The following is a 16,264-nucleotide window of genomic DNA, read 5'->3' as shown; positions in this document are numbered from 1 at the left end:
ACGAGAAGATGTTGGTTATATTCTTGACACTTTATTCTCCACAAAATACAACCGGTGGTGGTTTCTCGTTCCACGCTTTTTTTTTTTTTTTTTTTTTTTTTTTTTTTTTTTTTTGCTTGTTTGCTTCCCCTCCTGCTCCTGTCACTACGGGAGTTCTCCGCTGAGGGTCTGAACCCGGCGCTGCCTCACGCTGGAGGGACCTCCATGGGCAATGAGCGCCATCCATATCGTGGCTGTCTGACATGGTCACAGGCGATGATGCGTGGTGTTGTGGTTTTCCGTGCGGCCCAGCACCCCCGTCTTCAGCACCCGCTGGGTTTATGTCGTTGTTTCCTCTCCCTTAGCTCATGGCCCCAAGGCCAGCCCTGAGACCGCAGGGGTGGGGGTGAGGGCGAGGTCCAGAGGAGGGGGGGGGGTCTCCGCGGATCTCACCCCTGGGCTAGAGGTTGTATCGCGCCTCGATTGTCGCAAGATGAACCCGTCGAAGAACACATGGGGTATTTCAGTGAGTGGAACAGTGCCACCTGATACCCTGCCCCGTCTTGATAGGAACATCACCAGTTGGTCCAGGGCTGCGAATATCGCAGCTGACCCTCATGTCTGAGGGCCGTCCTCCTATCTAATTCGCCACATGGGGACCCGCCGGGCTGGGGATGGTCGCCCCGCTACTGAGCTGGGAGTAGCCATGCCCGTGGAACATCATCATCATCATCGACATCCTCCTCTTCCTCCTCCTCCTCCTCGACATTATTATCACCACCATCAGCATCCTCCTCCTCATCATCATCATCATCGACATTATTATCATCATCATCATCACCATCCTTCTCCTCCTCCTCATCACATCAGTGACGTGTCCACAGGTTTCCGGGTGGAGTTCCTGTTGCTGCAGCTGCTGATGGTAATCGCCATGATGACGGTGGCCTTGACCTTTCGACTGGAGGCCGTCATGGTGATGTGGGGGCACGGGGGTGGGGGTGGGGGTGGCGGGGACGCACCGCACGTGCCTGTTCTCCATGCCCTATGCCGTCACCAATGACATTGCTCAGAGCATCGTGAGCACCATCGACAAGTATTGGTCACCATATCCATAGCTCCACATATGTATAGCTCTACACATTTTTAGCTCCACATATGTTTAGCTCTACATATGTATAGCTGTAGCACTGCAAGGGTGAGTCACAATTCTCGCCTCAACAATTATCTCAGAGCATAGTGGGTACGAAATTCATTTATGCTATGTCATGACTGTTATTATCATTGATATGTTTATCTCTACAGATGTATAGCTATAGTACTGCTAAGGTGAGTCAACGATTTAGCTCAGAGCACAGTGAGTACTAAATTAATTTATGCTATGTCATGCCTGCTCTGACCATCGGGATATTTATCTCTTCAGGTGTATAGCTCTAGCGCTGATAAGGTGAGTCACAGGTGTGGCTCCTTTGATGCTGTAAACAATAAGGATGTGTTGGTCAGTCTCCCTCCCTGAACTACCTGTCTCCCCCCTCCCATCTCTCTCTCTCTCTCTCTCTCTCTCTCTCTCTCTCTCTCTCTCTCTCTCCTTTCCTTTATTTCCTTCCATTTTCATTCTTCAGCATAATTCTTCCTTTCATTCTCAGCCCTACGTCTGTTTCCCTCTGTCCTTCCTTTTTCTCCTTCATCCAATTTATGTTCTTTCCTCTGTCACTCCTATCCTTCCTACCTATCTATCTATCCTTCCTTCCTTCTTTCTTTCATTCCTTCCTTCTTTCCTTACTAGCTCTTTTTTTCTCTTCTCGATCTTCTTCTCCTCCTATCTGCAATCACATTCTCCACTTGCTTTCCTCCCTTCCTTCCTTTTTTTTTTTGCCCCTCCTTCTTTCCATTCCTTGTTTCTTTCTTATCTTTCCTGTCTTCCTTCATCCCCTTCGTCCTATCTTCCCTTCTCCTCTTCCTTTTCCTTCGCCTGCTGTTTTCTCACCACTTTGAACACACGTTGGGTTTTACTCACCACTTTGAACACACGTTGGGTTTTACTCACCACTTTGAACACACTTTGGGTTTTACTCACCACTTTGAACACACTTTGGGTTTTACTCACCACTTTGAACACACGTTGGGTTTTACTCACCACTTTGAACACACGTAGGGTTTTACTCACCACTTTGAACACACGTTGGGTTTTACTCACCACTTTGAACACACGTTGGGTTTTACTCACCACTTTGAACACACTTTGGGTTTTACTCACCACTTTGAACACATGTTGGGTTTTACTCACCACTTTGAACACCACTTTTTTCCTGGCCACTTTGAACACCAAAGTGATTTTTTCTGGCGACTTTGAACACCACTTTGACATTTTATGACCACTTTGAACACCACTTTCTTTTTCCTCACCACTTTAAACCCCCATTTTGACATTTTCTGACAAATTTGAACACCACTTTTTTCTGACCACTTTGAACATAGTTGTCTTTTTTTCTTTCTTTTTTTCTTTTTTGTTTTTTTGTTTTTTCAAAACGTTCTGAACACCACTTCGTTTTTCTGTCAGTTTTGAAAATCACTTTGGTTTACAGACATTCACTGACAAGCATTCATAATGTTGCTGTTGCAACGACATGAATAATCATTTAATGTGGATAAAGTAACTATTCCACAGGCATGATGTAAACATGTTCGTTTATCTGTTTTCTGTCTGATAGATACATTACGTATTGCATTGTTTCCACGACAGAATGTACTCAACTGCATTTTGCACAATTACGTTTTGTTCAATTTGGGGACATGATACAATAACCATTAACTTAAGGTTTTTAAGGGATGTTGGTATTCATCTTGCAATAGTGACATGTTTGTGGTCTGTTTTGATTTTTTTCTAATCTCTCTCTGTGTGTGTGTGTGTGTGTGTGTGTGTGTGTGTGTGTGTGTGTGTGTGTGTGTGTGTGTGTGTGTGTGTGTGTGTATGTGTGTGTGTGTGTGTGTGTGTGTGTGTGTGTGTGTGTGTGTGTGTGTGTGTGTGTGTGTGTGTGTGTCTGTCTGTCTGTCTGTCTGTCTGTCTGACTCTCACTCTTTCAACATGATGGTGGAGATGACAAGCTCAATTAAATAACTTAACAACTCTAATGTTGTTAATAGAATGACTTCACAAACATCAGGTATTCATCAGCAAAGTTGCGCTCCATAAAGCTAAAAGTGGGCTCTCAACTGATTTTTTATGCTAAAGTCTTTCTAGCTCTGAGAATTTTCTGACGCACAGAGCTTTCATATTCATTCACTGATAGCCAGTTTTATTGACCAGTTGTCAAAAGTATACTATGAGGCCATGCAAACATCTGAAAGAGAACTACTGATACAAAAACATTTTCTCTCTATCTATCTGTTTCTTCTACAGCATACACAGACATCCATCGTATGAGAAAAAAGCTCAAACATAGAACGAGAGAGAGAGAGAGAGGGGGGGGGGGAGGAGCAGGAGGATATTGTGAGTTTGTTTGTTTTTTCTCCATATAACATTGTTTTCAGAAAAGAAATCGTACTTAAGAAAAGAAACAAACAAATCACGCAAATAATCACACACACACACACACACACACACACACACACACACACACACACACACACACACACACACACACACACACACACACACGCACGCACGCACGCACACACGCACGCACGCACACACACACACACACACACACACACACACACACACACACACACACACACACACACACACCTATTGTCGACACTGTCAACCACATCTTGATTTATTGACGTAAACAGTTCATGTTCCCAGATCTGACAAAGTTAGCTTCACGATTTATTTATGATAAAAGTGAATGTCGGCATCTGTGCGTGAATGTGTGTGTGTGTGTGTGTGTGTGTGTGTGTGTGTGTGTGTGTGTGTGTGTGTGAGAGAGAGAGAGAGAGAGAGAGAGAGAAGAGACAAAGAGAAAGAGACAGAGGCAGAGAGAATATGTACGTCTCTCTCTCTCTCTCACACACGCACACACACACACACAAGCACGTACGCACACACACACACACACACACACACACACACACACACACACACAAGCACGCACGAACAGACACACACACACACATACACACACACAAGCACGTACACACACATGTGCACACACACACACAAGCACACACACAAGCACACACACACACACACACACAAAAGCACGTACACACACACGCACACACGCACACACACACACACACACACACACACACACACACACACACACAGAACTACCCATGCATATGCCGAATATATAGAAAAAAACCCAGCTATCCCTAATAAAGTCTATAAATTCCTGTTTCGATTCGTCTGCATGAAACATCGTTCCTCTTAAGAGTGTTCCATTCCTTAAAGCATCGTAAGTGATTCAAGTATCCTGAAGTTTATTGAATATGGGGAATATCGTTAATGTTCCATGTAACATGAAACAACGCTTTAAAAACCACGACCGCAACAACGACAAGAACAACAACAACAACCAGAATGCAATGTTTTCTGCATGTCTCGCTTTACTGTTTCAGAAAACATTTCATGTTTGCGCTCGTTTTTTTCTTTCGGTTTTTCTGCAACCTCTAAGTTCTCAAAATGATCGAGTTTTGGCCTGTGAACCAATGAAAGCCGCCCATCAGTCCACGTGGTTTCTTGTGCGACACGATATGAAATAATGCCAATTTATTCGAGCAGCAATAAGGTAGATGGATAGATAGATAGATAGGGAGAGAGGGGGGAGGGCGAGGAGGGGGGTGTCAAACGGCAACAAAAGTGCGGTCTTCTGGCAAAATCATGCAGAGGAAATTCACTTTGATACGTACAAAAATAATATGCACTATATATGCACTCACGGCCTGACTAAGTTCCTTGGGTTATGCTGCTGGTCAGACATCAGCATAGCTGATGTGGTGTTACGTATAGGAATTAATATGTGGTGTTACGTATAGGAATTAACATGTGGTGTTGCGTATAGGAATTAACACGTGGTGTTGCGTATAGGAATTAATATGTGGTGTTGCATATAGGACAAGAGAGGCAAGGCCTTCAAGACTCACTTGTGATACACTTAAAAAAAATCTAATCGTTAAAATGTGTTCTGTATTTGTTATTATAAAGCTTCGCGTTTAAAAAAAAAAAAAAAAAAAGAAGAAGAAAAAGTCCTAACCAGATGCGAACCCCACGTGTTCGGGTGAGAAGAAACTGCCTTATCCATTACACTATCGTGGCTCCTTAGCTGACGTTCTAAAATTTAACATTTGAACACACTTTTTTAAAGGGTGATAAATCGATTGCGGTATTCGCAGTGAGAACGCTGTTTAAATCATATTATTCTGGTGTATCTTGGGCATTCAAAAATCTTTAAGGGCAATAAAAAATTCTTTTTAATGGCTATCGCCGCAATCACACTGCAACATTTAGCCGTTTTCACTGGATCTAAATAGATGTACAAGTTTAGTTACACCCGCCGGGAATGTAGTACGACACAGTCGATTCAATTTCTCTTTTATGTTCATTCTAGTTTTATATCTTTAAAGTTGATATGAAAATTTAGTATTTTGTTAAACTAATAACATGTAGAGCCAAGTACAAGTACTTCTAAACGTCGTAAGAAGTGAAAAGGACTTTATTTTGAGAAAAGTCAAGACTGGAAATTTTTTCGTTTCATCGTGATCAGTTCAAGGGTATTAACTCGCATGATTTACAATTTTTAACTGTGAATTCCGACTGATTCTGTAGATATTTTTATGGCAGTTTGGGGCATAATCCAGTAAGTGATGAGGCGTTCACAAATCTTTCTTTGAATAAATATTTAACGGTCTCCTTCTCCAACTTTCCATCACATGTTTTCGTGTATTGTCCATTGAATATAGGATTGAACGGGCAGGTCAACAACTTGAAACAAAATGGCGTCGTTCGCGTTCGCGAAGAATATATGAGCACGCGCTTTGAATTTGTATAAATATGTGTACGCAACTGATTTTTGTCCATGACCTTCAGGGCTCAGCCAACAGATCTGTAAAGTCCACTCGTCGTACTGATTTTAGTATTTTCCGAAAAAGACCACTTGGGCGAATGAACATAGTGAAAGCCCTGTACACTGAGAGTAAAACACACAAGCTTTTTTATGTATTGAGTATAATTTTAAAATGTAATGTTTAAGATGAGAAAGATCAGGTTAAAGCAAATTAAGTCCCCTAGCATTAATTACGGAGTAATTTCCCGTTTTTACTATCTGCACCAAAACGGTTGCAAAATAAATAAAACCTCCATGCTTAGCAAAAGAAGTTCCTGTTTGAACAAAAAATGGTAATAATGACTGCTCTTGTTTTTGTGTCAGAATATCAGATCAAAGTGTCACGTTTAGAGAATACAAAAAATATAAATATAACAGTAAATGCAGTTTGCATATAATTAGGCTTCATTTATTTTTTTATTTTATTTTTTCCTAATTTTTCCTATGTTTATGCCAAATTTGGTGTCAACTGACAAAGTATTTGCAGAGAAAATGTCAATGTTAAAGTTTACCACACACACACACACACACACACACACACACACACAGAGACAACCGAACACCGGGTTAAAACATAGACTCACTTTGTTTACACAAGTGAGTCAAAAATTCATATTAATTAAAAAGTTACAGCTATATGAACCGAATTTTCTCAGAAGTATGTCAGTGATCACCACGAGGCTCAAATGCATGAATATCATAAACTAATACAGATAATTGAATTCTGTTTTCTGTGTCTTATTCAGAATTTTATCTACTTTCAGATAAAAGAACATTCTCATTTTGTGAACTTTGACCATTGTCCACGATTTTCGCGTGCACCATCACATATATCCGAACGCAGGGATACCTACTTCAGAAACCGAGACTGGGCGAAAGATCGTCGCCGTGTCGTCTGCTCCAGTCTGTGCGTTTATGACTGAGTGAGAGCAGACGTCATGATGCGCGGGGTTCGCGTGCGTCTTCCTGAACTGAAACCAGTTTTCCGAAACTGTTGTAGTCATAGTGTTTCGTCTCGGAGAGAACAACAAAAACAAAAGCAACAAAAACGTCAACAATAGTGTTTCGTTTTGTATGTATGGTCAAAGATTAACTGTACAGCAGTTAAGTGTACCACACGCACGAAAAATTTAAGACATTTGAAGCAATGGAAATCAAAGATCTAATAATGTTAAAAGATTATAAATGTAATTTACAAACCTGGAATACAAAAAGACACAGCACAACGTATATAAAAACAACAACAACCAACTATTCTTGAAAGGAAAGAAAAGAAGAAAAAAATCGGAACATCCTAAAGACAAACACAATCGTTGCTTGAACAGTCTCTTTTATTGACCATCCTTCAAGACCTCGTCTTCCATGTCTTTTGTTCTGTACAATGCTGAGCGAATGACTACTACTAGTACCACAATTACTAAGAAGAAGAAGAAGAAAGAGATGATCTTTGAATGCAGAATCGTCTCACACGTAACTTGCTATCGAAAAGGTATACCTACTTCAATCGAACGATTTCTTTTAAATGAATAAAATCTGTGAAGCACTGAGCGTTAAAAAACAAACGTTAAACACAAAACCATGCAGTAATATTTACTACAAGCCTAAGCCATCGGTAATTCACATAAAAAAGTAAAGAAATAGTGACTATGGCAGACACAAAATAAAGGTGGCACTCGAAATGAAGATGAAGGAAATAGATAAGAGAATTATAAGTTACACTCATATTGTGAGGTGCCAGATACCTTTTCGCATGGGGATATGACAGTGTGGCTTTTCTTGCTTGACGATTGTAGTTTTTACATTGAGATAATCTTGAGGGCAATATGTTTTAGCAATCTTGGAGGATATATATTTATTTCAATTGTTATTTTTATTACGTTTTATGTTTCTGCTTGAAAGTAATTCTATGTGTGTGGTGGAACAGTGTTTTTTGTTTGTTTGTTTGTTGTTGTTTTTTTTCAGTAGGCTTCACCACAGAAAAAAAGACTAGCTACTCTTTGCGTATGCGAGATATACTACTGTAGTGTTTTTAGCGTGAATTTTAAAACGCCGGAATGACTACTGTAGTTTTGTCTCACGTAAGATGTTTTCCGTGTGTTACACAGAATAACCACCCTATTAAACTGTCATATATACACGTCATGATAAGCATAGTTATTGTAGCAACAGTGCAACATCTGTAGATCTACGTGTTTCATACAGAAACCTATGCCAGCTCTTTCACTAATACTTCAATCGATCTGAACAGCAGCACTGCTTCTAACATAAATCTGCCTGTTAACTTGTTCCAAAGCAATACAGGGAATCGTGGTCTTTCACAAAAGCTTCAATCGAATGGATGAACCGCATCCGCTTTCAACATAAATGTGACCTAAAAAACCCCAACAAAAACAACCATGGAGTGGAACCAACTGAGTGAGGCCACTGTCACTGCAGGCTCCGTCAGCACATTTTCATCAGCGCTGACCAGATCACCATCTGAGCCTGTGACCAGCAACCACTAATTTTTTTTCTCTTTATTTCATTTATTTATTCATTTTTAGGGTCTTGCTTCTGGAAGTGGGGCCTGGACCCTTCCGGCCGAACCGAGGGGATTTGATGGTCTTAGCCCAGGGTAGACAGTTTTCTTTAGGTCTTTCTCTGCCTATTTTTTCTGCTAGGTACATGCGTCCTCCTAGTTCCGTCGCGTCTATATCGCCAGAAGTGGCGTCTGCGACGTACACTACCAGATCCAGAGAAGAACAGAACAGCGTCTCATGAATATGAAGGCTGCACAAGCTGCGGTGTTTGAAGGTTTGTGCGCGAATACACACACCAGGAGTGCGTCTTCTGCGAGCATCGTTTCTCGATCAGCGATAGTGACCCACAACTCATTCTTCAACTCTACGTATCTTTCACTTCACTACATTTCAACGTATTTATTTATTCATTTATTTAATTGTTTATTTATCTATTTATTTATTTTGTTTAATTATTATCAATATTTTTAATACATTTTTTTTGTTTTACACAAACCTATTGGTTATTTGTGCTGTCCGGTACAGACAGATATCTCCCATTCCCGAAGATGGACAATGGCTGCCGGCCAAAATGTCAGGGGTAAAAACGCCCAGACACGTAAACAGGGGAACGGGGGAGTTGCAGCCCATGAACGGAAGGCAAGCAAATCTATGTCGTGACAGTCCGACGTGACACTAATCCGACGTGGCATCAGACTCAAGTTTCCGGAATATTGCTACGTCGGACTGTTGCCATATAGAATGGTGATTTTGCTCTGAGTGACAAGGGTCCGACGTGTCAACAGTTCGAAACTGCTCGTTTTCACATTCTTCGGTCTGATGTGATATTAGTCCGACGTGACATTTAGCACGATGAGAAAGTATGTCTTTATCGTTCAGCACAGCAACGACAATGATGACGACAGATGCGCCATAGTCGACTAAGACGATGAAGATGACGATGATAATTATGTGAAGTAAATTGAAACATTCCAGTCCGTTGATATTTTTTCTGGGGAAGTTGAGCCACATCCACCAGCAGAGTTACAAAAAGGAGAGGGAGAATTCCATAAATTATGGGCGCAGTGCAGTGCAGAGTGCTGCCCACTTTCAGTTTCATAAACACCAGCACACACCTCTTTCTCCCCCCCACCCCTCCACCCTCCCCCACTACCCCCCGCCCAGCTTCCCCCCCAGACCCCTCCCCCCCGCCCACACATCCCACGTCCCCAAAAGGACACAACGCTTTCTTTCTTTCTTTCTTTCTTTCTTTCAAGCCCTCGACATATGTGTGTGCGTGAATGAGTGAATACGTGTGTGTGTGTGTGTGTGTGTGTGTGTGTGTGTGTGTGTGTGTGTGTGTGTGTGTGTGTGTGTGTGTGTGTGTGTGTGTGTGTGTGTTAGTAGTTGTAGCAGCAGCAGCAGCAGGAGCCGTTGTGAATGCACACAAATATACCAGCTCAAAATGCTGTGTCAGAACGCGATGGTTATCAAATGGTGTTTCTGGTTTAGTCTTTTATTTATTTATTTATTTATTTATTTTACAAAATCATAAAATATACATACTAATTGAACAAACCGACTGTGCTGTCTAGACACCAGAACAGACCAAAATCCATCCCAAATATTGTGATTAATTTCTTTCAAGAAACCTATAACATTCTCGGGAGAGGATCTCCCTGAACAAGACCTTCAAGGATTCAGCACAATAAAAAAAAAAAACCAACAATAATCTATGAAGTCTGCACATGTGTTTAAAACATGCTCAGTGGTGTACCCTCAGGTCCTGAGATCTTCTCTTTTTAGAATATTAAATGCATATTGCAAGAAGTCCCCATTAAGTCTAGAAGAAAACAACAACACTCTGCTCCCTTGCGTTTGTCCTTTTTGTTTGGAGTTTCTCACTAAAATGTGACGGTACTTTGTGAAGTCTTTTTAATGGACACACATCCAGTTATCATTGTCTAAGTTCCTTTTATACGAGTGCACTGGTTAGTTCAAGATTTTATATCTGAATCAGGAATGAAGAATCATATGACGATCAGACAGAGTACGTTTCATTGCCAAGTATGCATCAAGAGACAGAGCACCTGTTGTAAATATACATCAAGAGATAGAGCAGATGTTGGAAATATGCATTAAGTGATAGAATAGCTGCTGTAAGTATACATTAAGAAATACAGCATCTGTTATCTATACATGAAAAGACAGAGCAGCCGCTACCGTATACATTAAGAGATAGAACAGCTGCTGTAAGTATACATTAAGAGAAAGAGCAGCTGCTGTAAATATACATCTAGAGAAAGAGCAGCTGCTGTAAGTATACATTAAGAGAAAGAGCAGCTGCTGTAAATATACATCTAGAGAAAGAGCAGCTGCTGTAAGTATACGTGAAGAGCAGCTGCCGTATGTATACAAGAAGAGGTAGAGCAGCTGCCGTATGTATACAAGAAGAGATAGAGCAGCTGCCGTATGTATACAAGAAGAGATAGAGCAGCTGCTGTAAATATACATCTATAGAAAGAGCAGCTGCTGTAACTATACATCTACAGATAGAGCAGCTGCTGTAAATCTATACTCGAGCTTGCAGGACAACATGTATGAAATCTGCAGCTGGTTTATAGTTTACAGTGACAAGACTGAAGGGTCCAACCAGTGACAGTAATATAATTATGTACATTTCATGCTGGTTTGAAGAAGGTCGACTGATCATGATAGAGCTTTCTTAAATCGCGGGGTATGGGTTGGAGAACGTTTGATTTTAATCTCAGTGAAGAGTCTACTGCTTGAAAGATAGGGATTTACTTTTCAATGGACCGTTCATTATCAACTTCAGCTTTTTTTTTTAATTTTGATGCACATCTGTTACCCTTTCTATGTATATGATGGTTTGACTGGCGGCTCTGTCAGTCAGCTTTTGTTTTGAAATCAGATCATTAAACGGTCTCAGCCCAGCAAAAGTGATATTCAAGAATGAATTCAAGGTTTGATATTAACAACAACAACTACTACAATATTAATATTAATACTAACATTCGAGCCTTTGGCCATGACATATATGGTACTGGCAGCAGAAAACATTAATCAGTAAGTATTTAGAGAGGAAACGCCTAAAACGTTTCAAAATAAAGACTTTCAACAAAATGCTACGTGGCGCTGGACAAACAAATATCAGCGAAGAAATAGATATGATTTTCCATCAAAACGTTTAATCAAGAGGATTTGCGGAGCATACAGCTGATGTTGTCATGGCTGTCAAACCGCTGTAACGATAAACTCTCTTCTCATCTCGGTCTTCTAGATGACGAGAAGAATTATCACAGCTTCAAATTATCAGCTGGAACCTCATAGAGACACTATCTATGAGAGGGCGATACATCATCGACAGACACTTCTAGAAAGCAGAAGAAAGTGTTAACGATTAAGTTAGAGCACCTTAACGAATTGTCTGTATGCAGTTTGCAGAAAGGGAAAAAGTGACAGTTTGGTCACGGGTCTCAGTGTCAGAATCTGTTGTCAGTGCATTGTCAGTTTGTTGAGAGGAAAATGTGACAGCATGATCCCAGGCCCGAGGGACGCTGACTTTTACTTCAGTGACCAGGAGACAAGACTTACGTGGACATACATCAGAACGAAGATGTGTCACGTGCAACAAGGTTAGAAATGACACTGCACATATAGTCCGATGCTTTGGTGATGAGATTGATTCCAAGATCATGAAATCAGTATTCACCAAAGACATCTGGACAATGTGAGTTGATCGACCTTTGCTCAATGTATTCCAGGCTTACGGAACACCCATTCTCCATCTCCTGTTAGTTTGTTGGACTGCAGTGTGTTGCTGTTTTGGCTTCATCCTTTTCCTTGCGTTCACTGGCGAGACAGTCATGCCGTACCTAGCAACGAAATGTTTTCATCCATACACTTGGGTTGTGAGTGAAGTTGTACTGCTGCTCCTGTTGAAGAAGGGAGCACCTTTGCAAGATATGGTCAGATGTTTGGGCTTTTTGACCACAGAGGCAGGAATGGTGATGGTGCCAGCTTGAAGTTTTAGGTCATGCGAGATTTGAACCGGTTGTTGCCAACGCAGAGCCTCAGTGGGATCACATGCTGCTCTCTGGACAAGATGGGATGGCCGTCTTTGTCCTTATCTCCAGCAGTGCCTCATGAAGCTCTTCTCGCGGTAGCTGACACTGTTGTCTTGTTGGTGTTCCTGTGATGAACTCCCCACCAGCTCCTCTTTGCCCAGTATTCCACCATGGGCTCGAGTCCACTGGAGGATTACCTTTCTGCTTCTTCGGACCTGCTACAGTTACTCAAGGAGGCGTCACTGCGTTCGGACAAATCCATATACGCTACACCACATCTGCTTGGCAGATGCCTGACAGCAGCATAATCCAACGCGCTTGGCAGGCCTTGAGTGTATGCATATATATATATATATATATATATATATATATATATATATATATATATATATATATATTTACACACACGCGCGCGCGCACACACACACACACACACACACACACACACACACATATATATATATACATATGTGTGTGTGTGTGCGCGCGCGCGTGTCTGTGTGCCTGTCAGATTGGATTCCTCCTGCAGAATTTTGCCAGAGGACAATGTTTTAAGTTGTCGTGTATTCTTTTTCAGCGCGCCAAGTGAGTGCTGCACTCGGGACCTCGGTTTATTGTCTCACCCGATTGACTAGACGCCCAGTTTGATTTTTCAGTCAAACTCGGGAGAAAGGGCAAGAGCTGGAAACGAACCCAGACCCTCACGGACACTGTAATGGCAGACCATTCTAACACTCTCCTCACCTGCTGTGGAGCCTTTGGAGTTGAGAAGTTTGTCTTTTTCCGAGGCCAGTAGGACAGAGAGGGCTTCTGAGCTCCACAGCTTACAGACGAAGTATTTTTAGCAACAGAAATGCATCAAAGAAATGATGTTATCTGTTGGACTTGCTGGGGAGTCGTGAAGATGAACTTACAGTCAGTGTTCCCAAAGAGGGTAGGGGGCATAGAATGTATTGATTAGATATGAACAATTCATATTCTTGTGACAAATTCGGTTTTGATGAAGATGGGAATACTCCCACATAATATGTGTAATTTTTGTAAGGAAGAAAGAGATACAATTCTGCATTATTTATGGGAATGTAACCATGTACAACATTTTTGGAAGGAGTTTGTGAGATATTTAAAAGAAAAGTGTTTACATTGTGATAGACTTAACCTGAACGACACACTGGTGCTTTTTGGACATAACAAAATGAAAACTGATGAATGTTTCTCATATATCTTATTGATAGCTAAATTCTATATATACAAATGTAGAATCAACAAAGTAAAACCAACATTACAAATGTTTAAAAAAGACCTCAAACAGGCATATGAAATAGACAAGTATGCCTTTAACATAACTATGGAATATAACAAGTTTGTGGAAAAATGGGCACTTTATAACTGTTTGATACAAGATTAAGCTTTTCAATGCTACCTTGGAACTTTGACATTGAACATATATTGTTTTGCTGTTATAGATTTGTCAGTACTTAGAACTTAATTATATGCTTACCCTATACTTTCTAATGCACAAAACATATAAATTCTGTAACTGTAAACCTTTGTCTGAATAAAAAATGTTGAAAAAAAAAGAAGATATGAACAATTCATTAGATACATAACCCTAATAATTACTATGACGAGTGAGTATTTCACCGTTAAAATGATTTTTTTCCTATCACGATTTCTTCTATGAACTTAGAAAGTTGCTTTAGATAAAACTTAACAGACCAGTTCTCAAAGAGTTAATGGTCCAGAAAAACAACTCTTTTCGTTTACTTTCTGATATGGTGTGTGTGTGTGTGTGTGTGTGTGTGTGTGTGTGTGTGTGTGTGTGTGTGTGTGTGTGTACATGCATAAGAAGCAATATAATACAACACCACAGTGCATTACAGTACCATACAGTACAACACAGTACAGCACAATACAATACAATGATTTTGCTTAATTAAAGGTACGTGTCATGACGTAGTCACCTACAAATATTTATCAACATCAGGTGAACTGGAGGGGGTTTGGGGGGTGGGGAATCATATACCTATACCATTTCGTTTCTCATTCCACAGGCTGGCCGCAAGGGGAAAATGAACTCCTCGGATGGTGATGTGGGGGTCCAGAACAACACGGTGCCCAGTTTTTTCTCACAGCTAACCTCACACCCGGAGTACCAAGCAGCTGTGGTGGTCGGCAAGGTGTGGCCGCCGTCTGTTCTACTCCTCGGGGCCTTCGGTAACATCGCCACCATCTTCGTCATGCGTCGCATTAAGGACCACAACTCTTCGCAGTACGCTATTCTTATCGCCCTTGCAGTGTGCGATTTGACCTTATTGTACACGGGCGCGTTACGTTTGGGGTTGGTCGCCTTTTTTCAGATAGACATGCGGAAACTGCATGCCGCCATCTGCAAGCTGCACGTGTGGTTGGTGTACTCCACAGGCAGTACCTCTGCCTGGCTGGTGACCAGTGTGACGGTGCAGAGAACTATGGCGGTGCTGTGGCCTCACAGGATGCAGGTGGTGTGGACTGTGCGGAGAACGCGGATCGTCATTGTCGCCCTCGCACTCATTGCTTTCGTCATTCATTCCCATCTTCTGGCGGGGATGCAGATCGTGAACAACACCTGTGACGCCGCTCCAGGCCTGTACCTGTACTTCTTGAAACGCGTCTACTTTCTGGTGGACCTGTGCATGTCTTCCCTCCTCCCCTCTTTCTGTATGCTCGTGTGTGACGTTATCTTGTCCGTGACCTTGTTCAAGGCCATCTCCTTCTCTTCCCTGGCGACGCGTGCCATGTCCACCAGCACTTCGCCCGATGGTGGTCGCAAGAAAACCGCTTCTAGGACAACGGTCATGGTTCTGGCTCTGTCCTGCACTTTCCTGATGTTGACCATGCCTGTGTGTGTGTCCCTGATGTGGTACACCTACTACCCCATCGCAGTCACCCCACAGTCCGTCGCCAGAGCGGAGCTGGTGTACGCTGTCGCTTTCTCTCTGTGGTACTGCAACAGCGCCGTCAACTTTCTCCTGTACTGTCTGACTGGAGCCAAGTTCAGGCGTGAGTTCTGGAACTGGGTGCGGTGCCGTCACATCTCTGCTGCTTCTGGTGGGGAGACTGGCGTTGGATCGTCCAGTGGAGGGAGAAAACCAGCAGCATGAATACACACTGACCGTCGTCCATGCTGTGTCACTCTCGTCATCCTTAAGTGGAATTCTGGTTGTGTCTCTGCTTTTCTGCGTGGTGGTGCCAAACGTAAGCTTTCTCTTTCAGATTCTTGTTTTCATCCATCTCGGGACGCTATCCATGATATGTATGTACACGAGACAGATTCCTGTTTCTGAATAGTTTGCTTTTTTTTTTTTTTAAAGCTCTTGTATTAACACTTCAAAATGGATTAAAATTTCACTTCTGTACCAAAACATTCCACCCTGCAGAATGAGTGATAATTTCCTTGAGAGAAATACAGCCAATTCAAGATGACTAAAGTGGAAACTAATGGAAGTAAAGTTATATAAAAATGTTGCAAGCCTTTTTTTCTGTCAAGGTGTTGTTCTTCTTCATGTGTTGCTTTCCATCACATAAATTAGATCGATTTTGTGAAAAATTGTCCATTCGACTGACAACTCTACGTTATTTTCTACAGGGCTGGAAACGATTCCAACCTGCA

General features: G+C 41.7%; 1 protein-coding gene across 1 annotated transcript; it reads left to right on the top strand.

Annotated features, from left to right (window-relative positions):
* Window positions 1-1,016: 1,016 nt before the first annotated feature.
* LOC143283847 (uncharacterized) lies at window positions 1,017-15,755 on the top strand. The gene is made up of 2 exons (XM_076590223.1): window positions 1,017-1,055; window positions 14,667-15,755. Exons 1-2 carry the CDS (start codon window positions 1,017-1,019, stop codon window positions 15,753-15,755), a joined length of 1,128 nt encoding a protein of 375 aa, XP_076446338.1.
* The last annotated feature ends 509 nt before the right edge of the window (window positions 15,756-16,264 follow it).

Source organism: Babylonia areolata, chromosome 7, assembly GCF_041734735.1.
Source record: "Babylonia areolata isolate BAREFJ2019XMU chromosome 7, ASM4173473v1, whole genome shotgun sequence".
Taxonomy (NCBI): domain Eukaryota; kingdom Metazoa; phylum Mollusca; class Gastropoda; order Neogastropoda; family Buccinidae; genus Babylonia; species Babylonia areolata.
The sequence above is the reverse complement of the archived record's forward strand: the minus strand, read 5'-3'. Positions and strand labels throughout refer to the sequence as shown.